At 42.1% G+C, this 13668-nt stretch overlaps 1 protein-coding gene across 1 annotated transcript in view; it reads left to right on the forward strand.

Moving 5' to 3' along the window:
- The window catches only part of GUCY2C (guanylate cyclase 2C), an 80397-nt gene extending 68789 nt beyond the window's left edge, over positions 1 to 11608 (forward strand). Inside the window, exons 23-27 of the mRNA XM_061206503.1 lie at positions 2308 to 2482; positions 5945 to 6043; positions 8107 to 8201; positions 9798 to 9874; positions 10989 to 11608. Of these exons, the coding sequence (XP_061062486.1) occupies positions 2308 to 2482; positions 5945 to 6043; positions 8107 to 8201; positions 9798 to 9874; positions 10989 to 11163 (621 nt within the window). The 3' untranslated portion in view covers positions 11164 to 11608. The remainder of the gene's footprint in view (positions 1 to 2307; positions 2483 to 5944; positions 6044 to 8106; positions 8202 to 9797; positions 9875 to 10988) is intronic.
- The last annotated feature ends 2060 nt before the right edge of the window (positions 11609 to 13668 follow it).

The raw sequence follows: 13668 nt of genomic DNA on the forward strand, positions 1-13668 counted from the left end.
GAATTGCATTCCCACATTTTCATGTTGGAAAAGCAGCAGAGCATGGGGAACAAGTAACTTCAGAATTAGAGCTCTTTATTCAAATCCCAGGTTGCCCCACCTCATTGCATGACCTCATAAAATACAGTATTTAATTTCAGCAAGTCTCAATCTACCTATCTGTAAAATGGCATAATAATACCTAACTCAATGGATTATTTTGAAGATTACTGAGATAAACAATATGACTAAAACTCTGTATCCTTAAGTTTAGGGGTCATTCATGTAACAGTCTGTTATGACGGTTTTACCCACAGGGAGGATGTCCTTTTAGGATTTATCTTAGCCCAGTCCTCACCCTATGTAGATCAGAAAGCCATACTAACAAGAGTTCCTGTTGAATAGAAAATGATTATGCATTTTAGAGATACTCAGCAAAATGAAGTTAACTAACCAACACATGTGAACTATGTATATGATTATGAAAATAATATTAAAAGAGAGAACATTTATCAAAGAATAAATAGGTCTACTACCTATTACAAGAAAAGTGATTGGAATCATCATAGTACAAGAAAGTGTATTATGTCTTAGAGGAACCTATAATTATTATTATTTTTTTTAACATCTTTATTGGAGTATAATTGCTTTACAATGTTGTGTTAGTTTCTGCTGTATAACAAAGTGAATCAGCTATACATATACATATATCCCCATATCCCCTCCCTCTTGCGTCTCCCTCCCACCCTCCCTATCCCACCCCTCTAGGTGGTCACAAAGCACCGAGCTGATCTCCCTGTGCTATGTGGCTGCTTCCCACTAGCTGTTTTACATTTGGTAGTGTATATATGTCAATGCCACTCTCTCACTTCATCCCAGCTTACCCTTCCCCTTCCCGGTGCCCTCAAGTCCATTCTCTACATCTGTGTCTTTATTCCTGTCTTGCCCCTAGGTTCATCAGAACCTTTTTTTTTTTTTTTTTTAGATTCCATATATATGTGTTAGCATATGGTATTTGTTTTTCTCTTTTTGACTTACTTCACTCTGTATGACAGACTCTAGGTCCATCCACCTCGCTACAAATAACTCAATTTCGTTTCTTTTTATGGCTGAGTAATATTCCATCATATGTATGTGCCATATATATCTTCTTTATCCATTCATCCGATGATGGACACTTAGGTTGCTTCCATGTCCTGGCTATTGTAAATAGAGCTGCAATGAACATTGTGGTACATGACTCTTTTTGAATTATGGTTTTCTCAGGGTATATGCCCAGTAGTGGGATTGCTGGGTCGTATAGTAGTTCTATTTTTAGTTTTTTAAGGAATCTCCATACTGTTCTCCATAGTGGCTGTATCAATTTACATTCCCACCAGCAGTGCAGGAGGGCTCCCTTTTCTCCACACCCTCTCCAGCATTTATTGTTTGTAGATTTTTTGATGATGGCCATTCTGACCCGTGTGAAGTGATACCTCATTGTAGTTTTGATTTGCATTTCTCTAATGATTAGTGATGTTGAGCATCCTTTCATGTGTTTGTTGGCAATCTGTATATCTTCTCTGGAGAAATGTCTGTTTAGGTCTTCTGCCCATTTTTGGATTGGGCTGTTTGTTTTTTTGATATTGAGCTGCATGAGCTGCTTGTATATTTTGGAGATTAATCCTTTGTCAGTTGCTTCGTTTGCAAATATTTTCTCCCATTCTGAGGGTTGTCTTTTCGTCTTGTTTATGGTTTCCTTTGCTGTGCAAAAGCTTTTAAGTTTCATTAGATTCCATTTGTTTATTTTTGTTTTTATTTCCATTTCTCTAGGAGGTGGGTCAAAAAGGATCTTGCTGTGATTTATGTCATAGAGTGTTCTGCCTATGTTTTCCCCTAGGAGTTTTATACTGTCTGACCTTACATTTAGGTCTTTAATCCATTTTGAGTTTTATAATTATTTTTTGTCAAATAGTTTATAAAAAATGATAAGAGCCAAAGATGACTTTTCTGGTATTTAGAGGTGTTCCTAAAATTACATAAAACCATTCAGATTATTTCAACATTGATAGAATTGTCATCACATCTGGATGATTCATATTATTATAAACTACTTTCATATGGTTAAAATCGTTTATAGTTGTTTTATCAACTATTTCACTAAGCTATAAAAACCCTGAGGAAATTAGCATAGAACTGGTCTTGAACTAGTCCCAGAAAAAGCGTACAGGGCCATGCTCATACTGAGTTCTCGAAAATTTTTGTATTTGTTATGTGACTAACTGCTTCTGTTTAATTTCTTGTGCCATTAGAAGGGGCAGATTCACTGATGAGAAACTACTTCCACAGGTGGAAACCATTGGTGATGCCTACATGGTGGCTAGTGGTTTGCCTAAGAGAAATGGCAACCGGCATGCAATTGACATTGCCAAGATGGCTTTGGACATCCTCAGCTTCGTGGGGACCTTTGAGCTAGAGCATCTTCCCGGCCTCCCAATATGGATTCGCATTGGAATTCACTCTGGTATGTAGCTGAGCGTTGTAGCAATCGGGAACCGTATGTACCTCTGTGCACCAACTAAATCAGAAAGGTTAAAGGATCTTCAGACGTGATCAATTTTCACATGAGATTTACTCTTGAATCCTCCTGCCAAATACGAAGTCCCGTTACACATCCTGACATAATTAGACCTATAATTAGTCTCTAGAGAGTTCTAGGAAACAACAGCCATGACAGCCCTCATGGAATGATAAACACCAACCACAAACTAAAATACCGAGCTCCAGACTTCCTATTTAAGCCACCCTATTTACTATGTCATTTATCTCTTCCCCATTCCCTCCCTCCCCCTCACCCCCAACTTCTGTGTATTTTTTTTCCACTAAAATATTACGGTATCTTAAATGGATTATGTTACCTACAGGGGGAAAACATATCTGGTCAGATCCCTACAATAAAAGGGCGTTTATGTTCCCCCAACCCCTCAGTGGTACAGAAAGTACATGGATCACTTCAAAGACCATGAAACTTATCCAACCTTGAATGTAGAGATTTGAGAAGATGAGTTATGAATACAGTAAGTCCCCTACATACGAACCTTCAAGTTGCGAACTTTTAAAGATGCAAACATGCGTTCGCGTGTCCAGTCATGTAAGTTAGCTCACATATCTGGCGTATGTTGTCACATGCGTGCATCCTCTACAAGTGGTTGTGCTTTTGTGTACTTTGCTGTATAGTACTGTTTAGAGTACAGTAGTACAGTATCTTTATTTTGAGCCCAGGATGTCCAGAAGCGAGCGTAAAAGCAGCGGTGATGTAGCTGGTACTACTGTACTTTTCAAGGTACTGTACTGTAAGATTAAAAATGTTTTCTTTATTTTTTGTGTTTGTTTTTTATGTATTATTTGTGTGAAAAGTATTATAAACCTATTACAGTACAGTACTCTATAGTCAATTGTGTTAGTTGGGTACCTAGGCTAACTTTGTTGGACTTACGAACAAATTAGACTTAACACACTCTCGGAACAGGACTCGTTCGTATGTAGGGACTTACGGTATTACAGAAAAATATAGTGGTAGAGGAACGCAGAAGTCATCTAGATTAATCTTTTACAGGGCATAAATTATAGTTTCCAAGATAAGTAATAATATAACCACGTTTAGAGTAAATAATCCCAGGACTCCCTGAAAACTCAGTATTTCCAAAGTCAGCTCACTCCTTTATCAAATAGTTATAATTGTTAGACAGTCTTTCCTTGTGTTAAAGTAAATCACATCTCCCTATAATTTCTTGTCATTGCCCCTTTTTCTGCCCTCCAAGCCTCACAGAAGACCCAAGGTAGAGAAAACCCAAGAGGTCACTCCAGGCTTTGTGGTGAGGGCCAGACAACGGCATTTGCAAAAGTCATCCTGTATCCACTGTGCCTAGCACAGAGTCAGACAGTAAATATTTGGTTGAGTAATGAATCAGTGAGAGTCTCAGAGTGACAGTAAATAGAAGTTAAAAACTGCTGCCACATCTTTGACAGCCAGGAACATAGCTGTGGCCTTCCCCAGTCATGTCACAACCAAATTGTCGTAGATATTTCCACATACACATAAGGGAACTGTTCGGCATCTCCCTGACCCATCACAAATTGTCGGGCCTGGAGGAAGGGACAGCAAGAGAACTGATGGAACCAGGGAGGGAGAATGGAGCTCTGGGTCCTGGTCCCCTCTCTTTTCCTCTGTGACCTACTCAATGCCTGAGTGACTGCCAGGGCCCAGGCACTGTCACATTGGGCTGGAATGAGAGTAAATAGTAGACACATATACCGGGATGGGTTTATCCCTAAGAAATTAAAAGGTTGCAGTTAAATATTGATAGTTGAAGACAAAACATAATATCTGCAGGGATTTTCCACCTCCAGGCCCTTCCCAGTTTTATCATTCCATTTTTGAAGTGACTAGTCAAGACACAGCCTTGGGAAGCTCAGAGATCTTTTTTTTTTTTAATTTATTTTATTGAAGTATAGTTGATTTACAATGTGTTAGTTTCTGGTGTACAGCAAAGTGATTCATTTATACATACATACACTAGTTTGCATATGCTAATCCCAAACTCCCAGTCTGTCCCTCCCCTCATCCCCCCTCCCCCTTGGCAACCACAGGTTGTTCTCTATGTCTGTGAGTCTGTATCTGTTTCGTAGATAAGTTCATTTGTGTCATATTTTAGATTCTGGGAAGCTCAGAGAGCTTCTAATCAAGTAGCTGCTGCTGTTTTTGTTTGTTTTTTATTTCTTTGTGGTTTGTTTTGTTTTTTACATTGAACCTAACAGGGGAGGTTGGGTTCAATGCAAAAAAAAAGTTGTTTTTTTTTTCAGTGTTTTTATTTTTTCAGTGTTCATAAACAATGAACAACTCAATGTTCAATTTTTTCAGTGTTCATAAACACAGAGTATTTGTAGGACGAATCTATCAAGAAACTCACAGAGGTCAAAACCCAATCAGCCAACCATAAAATCAATAGTTACCTCTATCCAAAACCCGATTTTGCAGTTTCTGAGTTAATCTTTAACTTCTAAAATTTTAACTCCTTGCATTCCGTCATTCCACACAAATGCTTGCATGAGCAAACCCTTCTTTCCTACCTGATATGCCACTGTGCATCGCCTTGCCTTGGCTTTTCTTCTTCTTTTTGGAGTATCCTTGTGTGACAGGCTCCCCATTCTGTATTCACATGGTGCATGAAATGCTCAGGGAAGAAGATGCCAAGTCCTTGTCTTCTGGGTCTTCCATCATCAGGCCACCAATGCCAAATAGTCTTCATCCTTCCTGAGAGCCTTCTATTTAATACATTAAAGAGGGGGACTTCCCTGGTGATCCAGTGGTAAAGAATCCGCCTTAACAATGCAGGGGACGCGGGTTCGATCCCTGGTCAGGGAACTAAGATCCCACATGCCGCGGGGCAGCTAAGCTTGCTGAGCTCACGCGCCTCAACTAGAGAGCCCGCGTGCCGCAAACTACAGAGCCCAGGCGCTCTGGAGCCCACGCGCCACAACTAGAGAGAGAAAACCCACACGCCACAACTAGAGAGAAGCCCGTGCGCTGCAACAAAAGATCCCGTGTGCCACAACTAAGACCCAGTGTGGCCGAAAATAAATAAAATAAATAAATAATAAATAAATCTTATATATATATATATATATATAATCTCAAGGAGCACTTTACACCTCTGCGGCCTGGATCTCTGGATGCCTTGTTTCTTGCCAATGCGCTTCTCTGTGCTAGAGCAAAATACTTTCTGAAAGCGTGATTTGGATAATGGTGCTTCCCCCAGTGAATACATTGATTTAAAGCAAGAGTCACAGGTCGCATTTCCCACCTTGAACCGCTTCTCCATGACATGAGGTATCGCGCATCGTGACCCCAAGAAGAGGCCTGCCCCACACCCCCCCGACTCTGTGACTTCTGTTGCCTCCACCTCTTGCTTTCTGTCCCTCTCAGGTCCCTGTGCTGCCGGAGTTGTGGGCATCAAGATGCCCCGTTATTGCCTGTTCGGAGATACAGTCAACACAGCCTCGCGGATGGAATCCACTGGCCTCCGTAAGAAGGGAGACTGCTTTTCTTAGAGGACAGAGATTCTGTCTTCCAGCAGAGGGGAATTATAGGATAAAATGCAGAATAAGTGCCAGTGAGATGAAGAATGACTCTTCACACTGACTGGCCGTGAGCCTGGGTCAATCCGGTCCTTGCTACAAATTGCTGTTTACTGATAACTATTTTATTCTTCCTTTTTGACTCAGTTTTAGACTGTTGTCATTAATTTGGGTTCATTTGCAATGCATTCAGGCATGCTCTACCTGGAATAGCCATGAAATTTAGCATAGATCCATGTAAGTTAAACAGAAATTCCGTTTAACAGAAATCTATTCAGGCAAGGGTATGAACAGAAGAGCCTGAAGGGAAGGGCTAATGATGCCATAGCTTCTGCTTGTCTCTATATTGCCTGCAGACAGGAAGGAGTTCCTAGGACATTTAAAGTACAGATGGCAGCTACACATATAGCCCGTAAAGCTGTGGCATTGGACTTGGTTCCTGGAAGGAGCCTGATATCTGTGGCAGCAGCCGCCATTTACATGGCCTCACAGGCATCAGCTGAGAAAAGGACCCAAAAAGAAATTGGAGATATTACTGGTGTTGCTGATGTTACAGTCAGACAGTCCTACAGACTAATCTGTCCTCGGGCCCCAGATCTGTTTCCTACAGACTTCAAATTTGACACCCCTGTGGACAAACTACCACAGCTATAAATTGAGGCAGCTAATGTCAAGCTCCTATGAACACTGAACTTTGCCTGATGTACATAGCCTATACAAAGTGCTGGATTGAGCCTTTAATAAGGAAAAATGAAAGACATGGTACGCATTCCAGGGCTAAATTTTTTTTTTTTTTAAGGTTTACTTTTTTTTTTAATTTATTTATTTTTATTTATTTTTGGCTGCGTCGGGTCTTCATTGCTGCGCGCGGGATTTCTGTTAAACTGAATAGAAATTCAGTGGATTAGATACAGAGTATATACCCTGGTTCACTTTCCTATTCCTCTTTTATTTGGTTTTCTTTGGAATTGGTTTTAATAAAGAAAACGATAAGTATTTGTTATATGCAAAAGCTTATATTGCGTTTTTCTGGCAAGGTGGAGGCAGTGTGTGTTACATCTAGTAAATGCTCAATAAATAGCTATGACTATGATAATATTAGAAATATATACAAGAGAGAAAGAAAGCATTGGTAATGTGTGTGCGGGCTTACAAAACACTGGTGGTAGTATGGTATTTTGGCAGTCTACTGACAACCTGATACTGGTTTGAACTAGAAAATCACGGTGTAAAGGAAATAATAAGGTTGGGGCCAAACAGACTTGGGTTAAAATCATAACTATACAAGTCACTGTCTGTGTAAGCTTGGGAGGAAGTTACCTCATCTTTCTAGGCATCAGAAAGTTGAAGATACAAATTGAGGATGGGATTCCAACCTTGCTGGAAGGGTTTCTGGAAGGAGTTGAAGTGATGTGTTTTAAGCATTGAGCAGCCCTCTGGTACATGCTAGGCAGGCAGTACGGGGTTTTCATTATTCTTACTGTTGTTACTGTCTGTGGCAACCAGAGTGGGAAGGTGTTATATAGTAATGAATCAGTGAATGAGATTGCCCTCACCACTTGTTTGTTAGAAGGATAACAGTTATCCCAGAAGAGTAAAATAAGAGAAAATCAAGACTCTATAACTCTCTCCAGAATCTTCACCTTGCCACCAACACTTTAGCTACTTATTGGAATGTTTATATGGAGACACCAGAGCAAATTCCACCTTTTAAGCTCAGCACCACAGGCTAAATCCAAAGCCAGGCCCAGGGGCTCCCACTCTGAGCTGGGATGAGAATTTACAGGGCACAACCTAAGGAGCCCCCTCACTCAGGACCCTCTCTCTTCCCATGTGTGATAATAGTTCTTATCTCACTGATGATATTTTTAAGTGTTTTTTTTTTAACTACAATATCTAAGCTGCCAAGAGCACCTGTAATAAATATTCTGGCTCAAGGGGAAACAAATGGAGCCATATAATAGCTTGCAAAACGGACGAGATTTTCATTTATCTATTTTGCATTTCCAGCCTTGAGAATTCACGTGAGCGGCTCCACAATATCCATCCTGAAGAGAACGGAGTGCCAGTTCCTGTATGAAGTGAGAGGAGAAACGTACTTAAAGGTAAGGAATCCACAGAGACAGCACCCAGAAAAAAGCTCTCACCAGCACCTGGTGGATGCCTCCTTTGAGTCTGGACATCCAATGTTCAGTATATTGATGAGCGTGAGGATGAAGAATGCTTTCCTGTTCTCCCCGCAATGATCACCCACTCTCCCCTGTAGGAGAAGCTACCACTGAAGACTATAAACTCAGAACGTTCCTTTACTCCAAAGAGCCCTTCTGATGTTTTGAACTATGGCCACTACGTTATAAAATGCTGCCACCATTTCTTTCACCTGTATCCAAGTTTGTCCCCAGTTCCCCCTCCACTCCCAAGAGCTAAAGTCTATTGCAGGACTACTTTAGTCAAAGCCCCCACTCTCCCCACTCATGTCCTCGCTTTTACTGCAAGATGCTGCTACTCTCTAAGGCCACCTTTCTTGCTGTACTTTTCTGAGGTTCTGGACCAGTGAACCTCAAGATGTGGCTCCACATTCTGACTCAGCATCCTCCGGGCACGTGTTACAATGCAGATGCCTGGACTCCCCCCACAGGCCTGCTGAGTCAGACTCTCCTTGGGTGTAGATCAGAAATCTGTGCTTGAAACATGTACTCTACGTGACTGTGATGCACAGGGAGATGTAAGAATCCCCGTTTCAGATGCGCCGTGCTGCCCCGCACACATTTAGAACAGCAGCCCTCGAGAGCCACCGCGCGTCTCCAGGTGGCCCACCGGCTGCTAGTTGAAGGCAACCGCACTCACAGTTGGTCTGAAGCCAGTGATCGGCCAAGACCATCTGCCTCTACTAGTCATAGGGCCGCCGGCCTCTACTCTGTGACGGCAGCTGGGAAAGCCTCCTTTTAGGTAGTTGTGTCCGAACATCACACTCGCTTTTTTAATTCTCCGTAAATACATTTTCTGCAGGGTGTTCCCCCCAAAACAGAAGTGGTCTAAGGATTATTACAGTCCAAACACAGCCCCAAACCACGATTGTTTTGAATGAGTGATTTTTTAAAATATAAACATCCAGTCTCCTTTTCAAATACAAGCTCTAGCAAAAACAGAATTGCCTGTGTTTCCCTTTATTTTATAGCCTCCAGATGGGCCCAGCCAGTGGTACTTAGTGAATGTTTATTACGATGCACATGCATTTATAATTTACACACTTAAGGTGGGGAAACTGTGGCACAAGTTTCGTGGCAAAGTTTTGGGACAGAAAGGGCCGGAATAAAACGTAGACGACAGAAACCAGTTGGATTCGTTGGTGTAGCAGGATTGCGGATGAATGTTCTTCCTTCTTCATTTAGAGCTCTTGTGCTGTTGCTGTGATGGTATTTTGAAATATCTTTTGGGAAAAAAGAAAATTCTACTTTGAAAAAAACACGTCTGGTGGATGAGAGACTTATTTTTTAACAGGCACTTAGAAATAAAGATCGGTCTACAAATAATGCAGATCATATCAGGAACAGGTGCTGTCCTGAAATATAGGCACTGATGAGAAACTCAGAGGTGAAATGTCTTTTGGAAACAGATACTTGTCAGAACGGTGGGTCAGAACGATGGGCTAGAGCCGACTGTCTTGGTCTCCATGGTACACACCTTTCTTTTCTCTCTAGGGAAGAGGAACTGAGACCACCTACTGGCTGACCGGGGGGAAGCACCAGGAGTACAACCTGCCAACCCCTCCGACCGCGTAAGCTGCCTGCGGCTGTGATGGGGAGGGGTGGGGGAGGGGAGGTCTCGGCTTTGTAAGTTGTGCTACATGCAGCCGGTTTAACTGTTGTCGAGTGCTTTGCCAGTGGCAGTGATGCAATGAATACAAGGCGAGAGACTACACACATGAAAAAGCTTGGAAACCTCCCTTCTCTGACCGCTAGAGGGTTTCAGGCCTGCTCAGGAGACCAGAGAACAGTTTAGGGCTCCCTCCCTGCCCCTCTGGTCGTAACAAAAGTAGAGCAGTGGAGCACACTGTACTGCATTGCCTCCGGGGCCTGCAGTGCTCTGCCGAGTCACCCGATGAAACGGGAGCGCCCCCAGCTCCAGGACTGCGGGTCTGGGTCTTCACATGGAGCGTGTGTTCCCCGTGAGATGAGGAAGAGAGGTTTCAGGTCCAAGTAACCGGTTTCAGTTCCCCTAAAGATGACTCAGATGGTCTTCCAGTTGCACCTTGGCCACTGCGATCAGTCACTGTGGCCATTGGAATGGCTTTTGCTGTGGTAGAGAAACCCTGTTTTGCAGACTCCTAGATGCAGGACCCAGACACATGGGGAAGACCGTAGAGATGCCAAGACAACCCAGATCGTCCCTGGGTCACGGGGGACCTGGCCCCTTATTAAGAGCACCCCAGGTCCATTCTAAACTCTTGAAACCCTCCGCCCATTGTGAGCCCTCCCCAGACAAGCCACACTCCTAGGAAGGTGTGGGACCAATGCGTTTTCAGAGTTTCGTGGTGGCAGGGGCTTAGCACCCTCCTGGCTTCCTTTCCCTTCCCTGCAGAGGTATGTGTAAACCTAACCATGCCTCCGAATTCCGCAGCATGTTGTTTCACTTTGAAATTGAAACATATCGATAATTTCCTGCTCGAAATATATTCTGCTTTTCCTACAACTCCACAGAGCAGGGATGACAGATCTTTAAGCTCATCAAGGGAAGGCAAGGATCATTTTGTGTTCTCTGGACTTCCTGTGTTCAGCCCAGAATAGGTGTTCAACAAGTATTCAGTGAATGGAACTGGCAGTTCTGGAGCTGAGGGGTAGTCTGTATGAATTGCTGAGAAGATCCGTTTTCCCTCCGCACTCTCTCTCCAGGGAAAACCAACAGCGATTGCAAGCCGAGTTTGTAGACATGATCGCCAGCTCTTTACAGAAAAGACAGGCCTCAGGGATAAGGAACAGAAAACCAACCCGGGTAGCCAGCTACAAGAAGGGCACCCTGGAATACTTGCAGCTGAACACGACAGACAAGGAGAGCACCCACTTTTAAACCTCAGTGAAGTCTAAGGGCTCGGGCAAACCAAGCCCAGCTGCACTTGGGCAACAACCTCTAGTGTCCTGAAGCTTCCATTTCCCTGAGACCTCAGTGGAACGGAAGAAGACTTAGATGCAGCCTCCTCAGCCTCGCTGCCCTGTCTGGAACATAGACTTGCTTCTGTGAATCAGATGTGTGCCCTCAGTGCGATAATTACCTTTTACTCTGGGGCCCAATCTCAACAGTTACCCCAGGGAGCTTCGACCTGGGAAAGAAGAGGAATGAATGTACCATCTCAAAGTTGAGGAGATTTTGTTCTTATTTCGCCTATTTTTGTTTTGTTTTGTTTCCTTCTGTATTCGTGATAGGATTCTTTTTTTAATTGTTGCGATTATATTTTAAGTACTTTGTCTCCATTAAATTATATTTAACTCATAATTTTTGCAGAAAATATGCCGTATATGAGGTAGGAATAAAAGTTAAATGTTTCCTGGGTCTGTGGTTGTGTTTCCATCTATTTCACCCATTTTCCTGGAATGCGCCATCCATCGCCTTGCCCTCACTGAAAAACTGACTTACTTCCCCTGCACTGAAGGAGGGCAAAGCTAGCATCATTGCTCAGGGATACGAACCTTGACGTTTATCATTACCTGTGTGCATGTGGGAATTTTGTGTCTAGCCCTCTACCATAGGAGCTGTTTAAGATCTGGGCTAAATTCAAATCCTGTTTACCTGTAAAGACACATTACTTCCAACTCTGCAAATATCCCCCTTTCACATCCAGCAGCAATCTCTTGCCCCTTCTAATGGCACTCCAGCATGACTCTCTGCTTGAAATCTCTGGGGAAAGGACAAAGGTCAGGTTGAGTAGACTAGTATCAGCAAGGGCAAGAACAAGCATGTAACACCCTGGCACTAAACCACTAAAATAACTGCTCTAACCACATCATACCTCCCCAGGCCTCTGCCACAAAAGCCACTCCAGAGATTAAGAAACCGGTTATGTCTTCTCCATCACCTGGAAAAGCAGACAATCAAAAAGTAATAAATTATCTCCTGATGTATAGGTTGAACACGTAATATGCAGCAAGAGTCCTTCCTTGGAATCTGGAGGTTTACAATCTGTCTGTGTCTCTGTGTCCAGCACAAGGAGACTTTACACACAGGGATGAGGTCGTGGCATGGAAGTTCTTGGTCATTCATTCATTCAGGAAACATATTTGACCTTCTCCTTTTATTCCAGGGACCGGGCTTAATGTAGGCGGTAGAGACATACGGTCTCTGCCATACCTTGAATCTTATAGGAGAGAGAGAAATGGAAAGAGATAAGTGGGTGTGGGGACCAAGCAGCATCCTTGACACCAGGCAAACTTAGCAACTCTAAGGTCGACCAGAAAATTGTTTTTAATGCTCACAGGACATTGATGAAAAACTTCTCAGTTGAAGGCTCCAGTGTTTGTATTCTATTATAGACTCTACGTGGTTAAATATTTCTTGACCTTTAAACAGATGTGTGGCCTCGGCTTGTCCACTTAACAGTGTGGATGTATAACACCAGTGATGGCAGTGACTAAGAATGGTACCGGTCAAATTCCTTCTCTGCTCTTTTCTAGCTGTAAATTAATTAATGTCTCCAAGCCTCTGTTTCATTAATAAATCATTAATCATAATATCCACCTCAAGGAGTTGTTATAATGATTTTTTTAATGAAATTTGTCAAGAACCTAGCACAGTGGTTCATATAGTAGATTTTCAACATATAACCTCTACCTTCAATTTTTCCCCCCTCTCTCTACTTGCTTAATTAGTCAGAACTAAAGCATTTCAAACACAGGACTTTCATGTGCAATAAGCATACTTAAGATGATTTTTTTCAAGAATTGATTATAGAATTTTTCAAATGTACACAAAAGTAGAGAGAATAGCTTATGAATCCCCATCAAGTCATCATCAGTTTCAAGAATTACCAATATTTTCCCAATCTTGTTTCATCTATCTTCTACCAACGTTGTTTGTTTTACCAGATTGTTTTAAAAGAACTTCCAAATATCCTGTCTTTCACCTATAAATACCTCAATACATCTTTTTTTTAATTTTTTTTATTGAAGTATAGTTGATAGAAAATGTTGTGTTTCAGGTATACAGCAAAGTGATTCAGTTTTATATATACATATATATATATAAACATATACATATATTCTTTTTCAGGTCTTTTCCATTATAGGTTATTACAAGATATTAAATATAGTTCCCTGTGCTATAGGTCCTTGTCGTTTATTTATTTTTATATGTAGTAGTGTGTATCTGTTAATCCCAAACTCCTAACTTATCCCTCTTCCCCCCTTAACCAGTTGACAATCAGTTTATGTAAAGGGCCAGACAGTAAATAGTTCACACTTGGCAGGCAACCCCCTCTCTGTTGCAACTACTCACCTCTGCTGTTGTAGCACGAAAGCCACCATAGACAGTATGCAAGGCCACGGGCAGGATGTGTTCCAATAAAAGTTTATTTTTATTTGC

The sequence above is a fragment of the Eubalaena glacialis genome, chromosome 11, assembly GCF_028564815.1.
Source record: "Eubalaena glacialis isolate mEubGla1 chromosome 11, mEubGla1.1.hap2.+ XY, whole genome shotgun sequence".
Classification (NCBI taxonomy): domain Eukaryota; kingdom Metazoa; phylum Chordata; class Mammalia; order Artiodactyla; family Balaenidae; genus Eubalaena; species Eubalaena glacialis.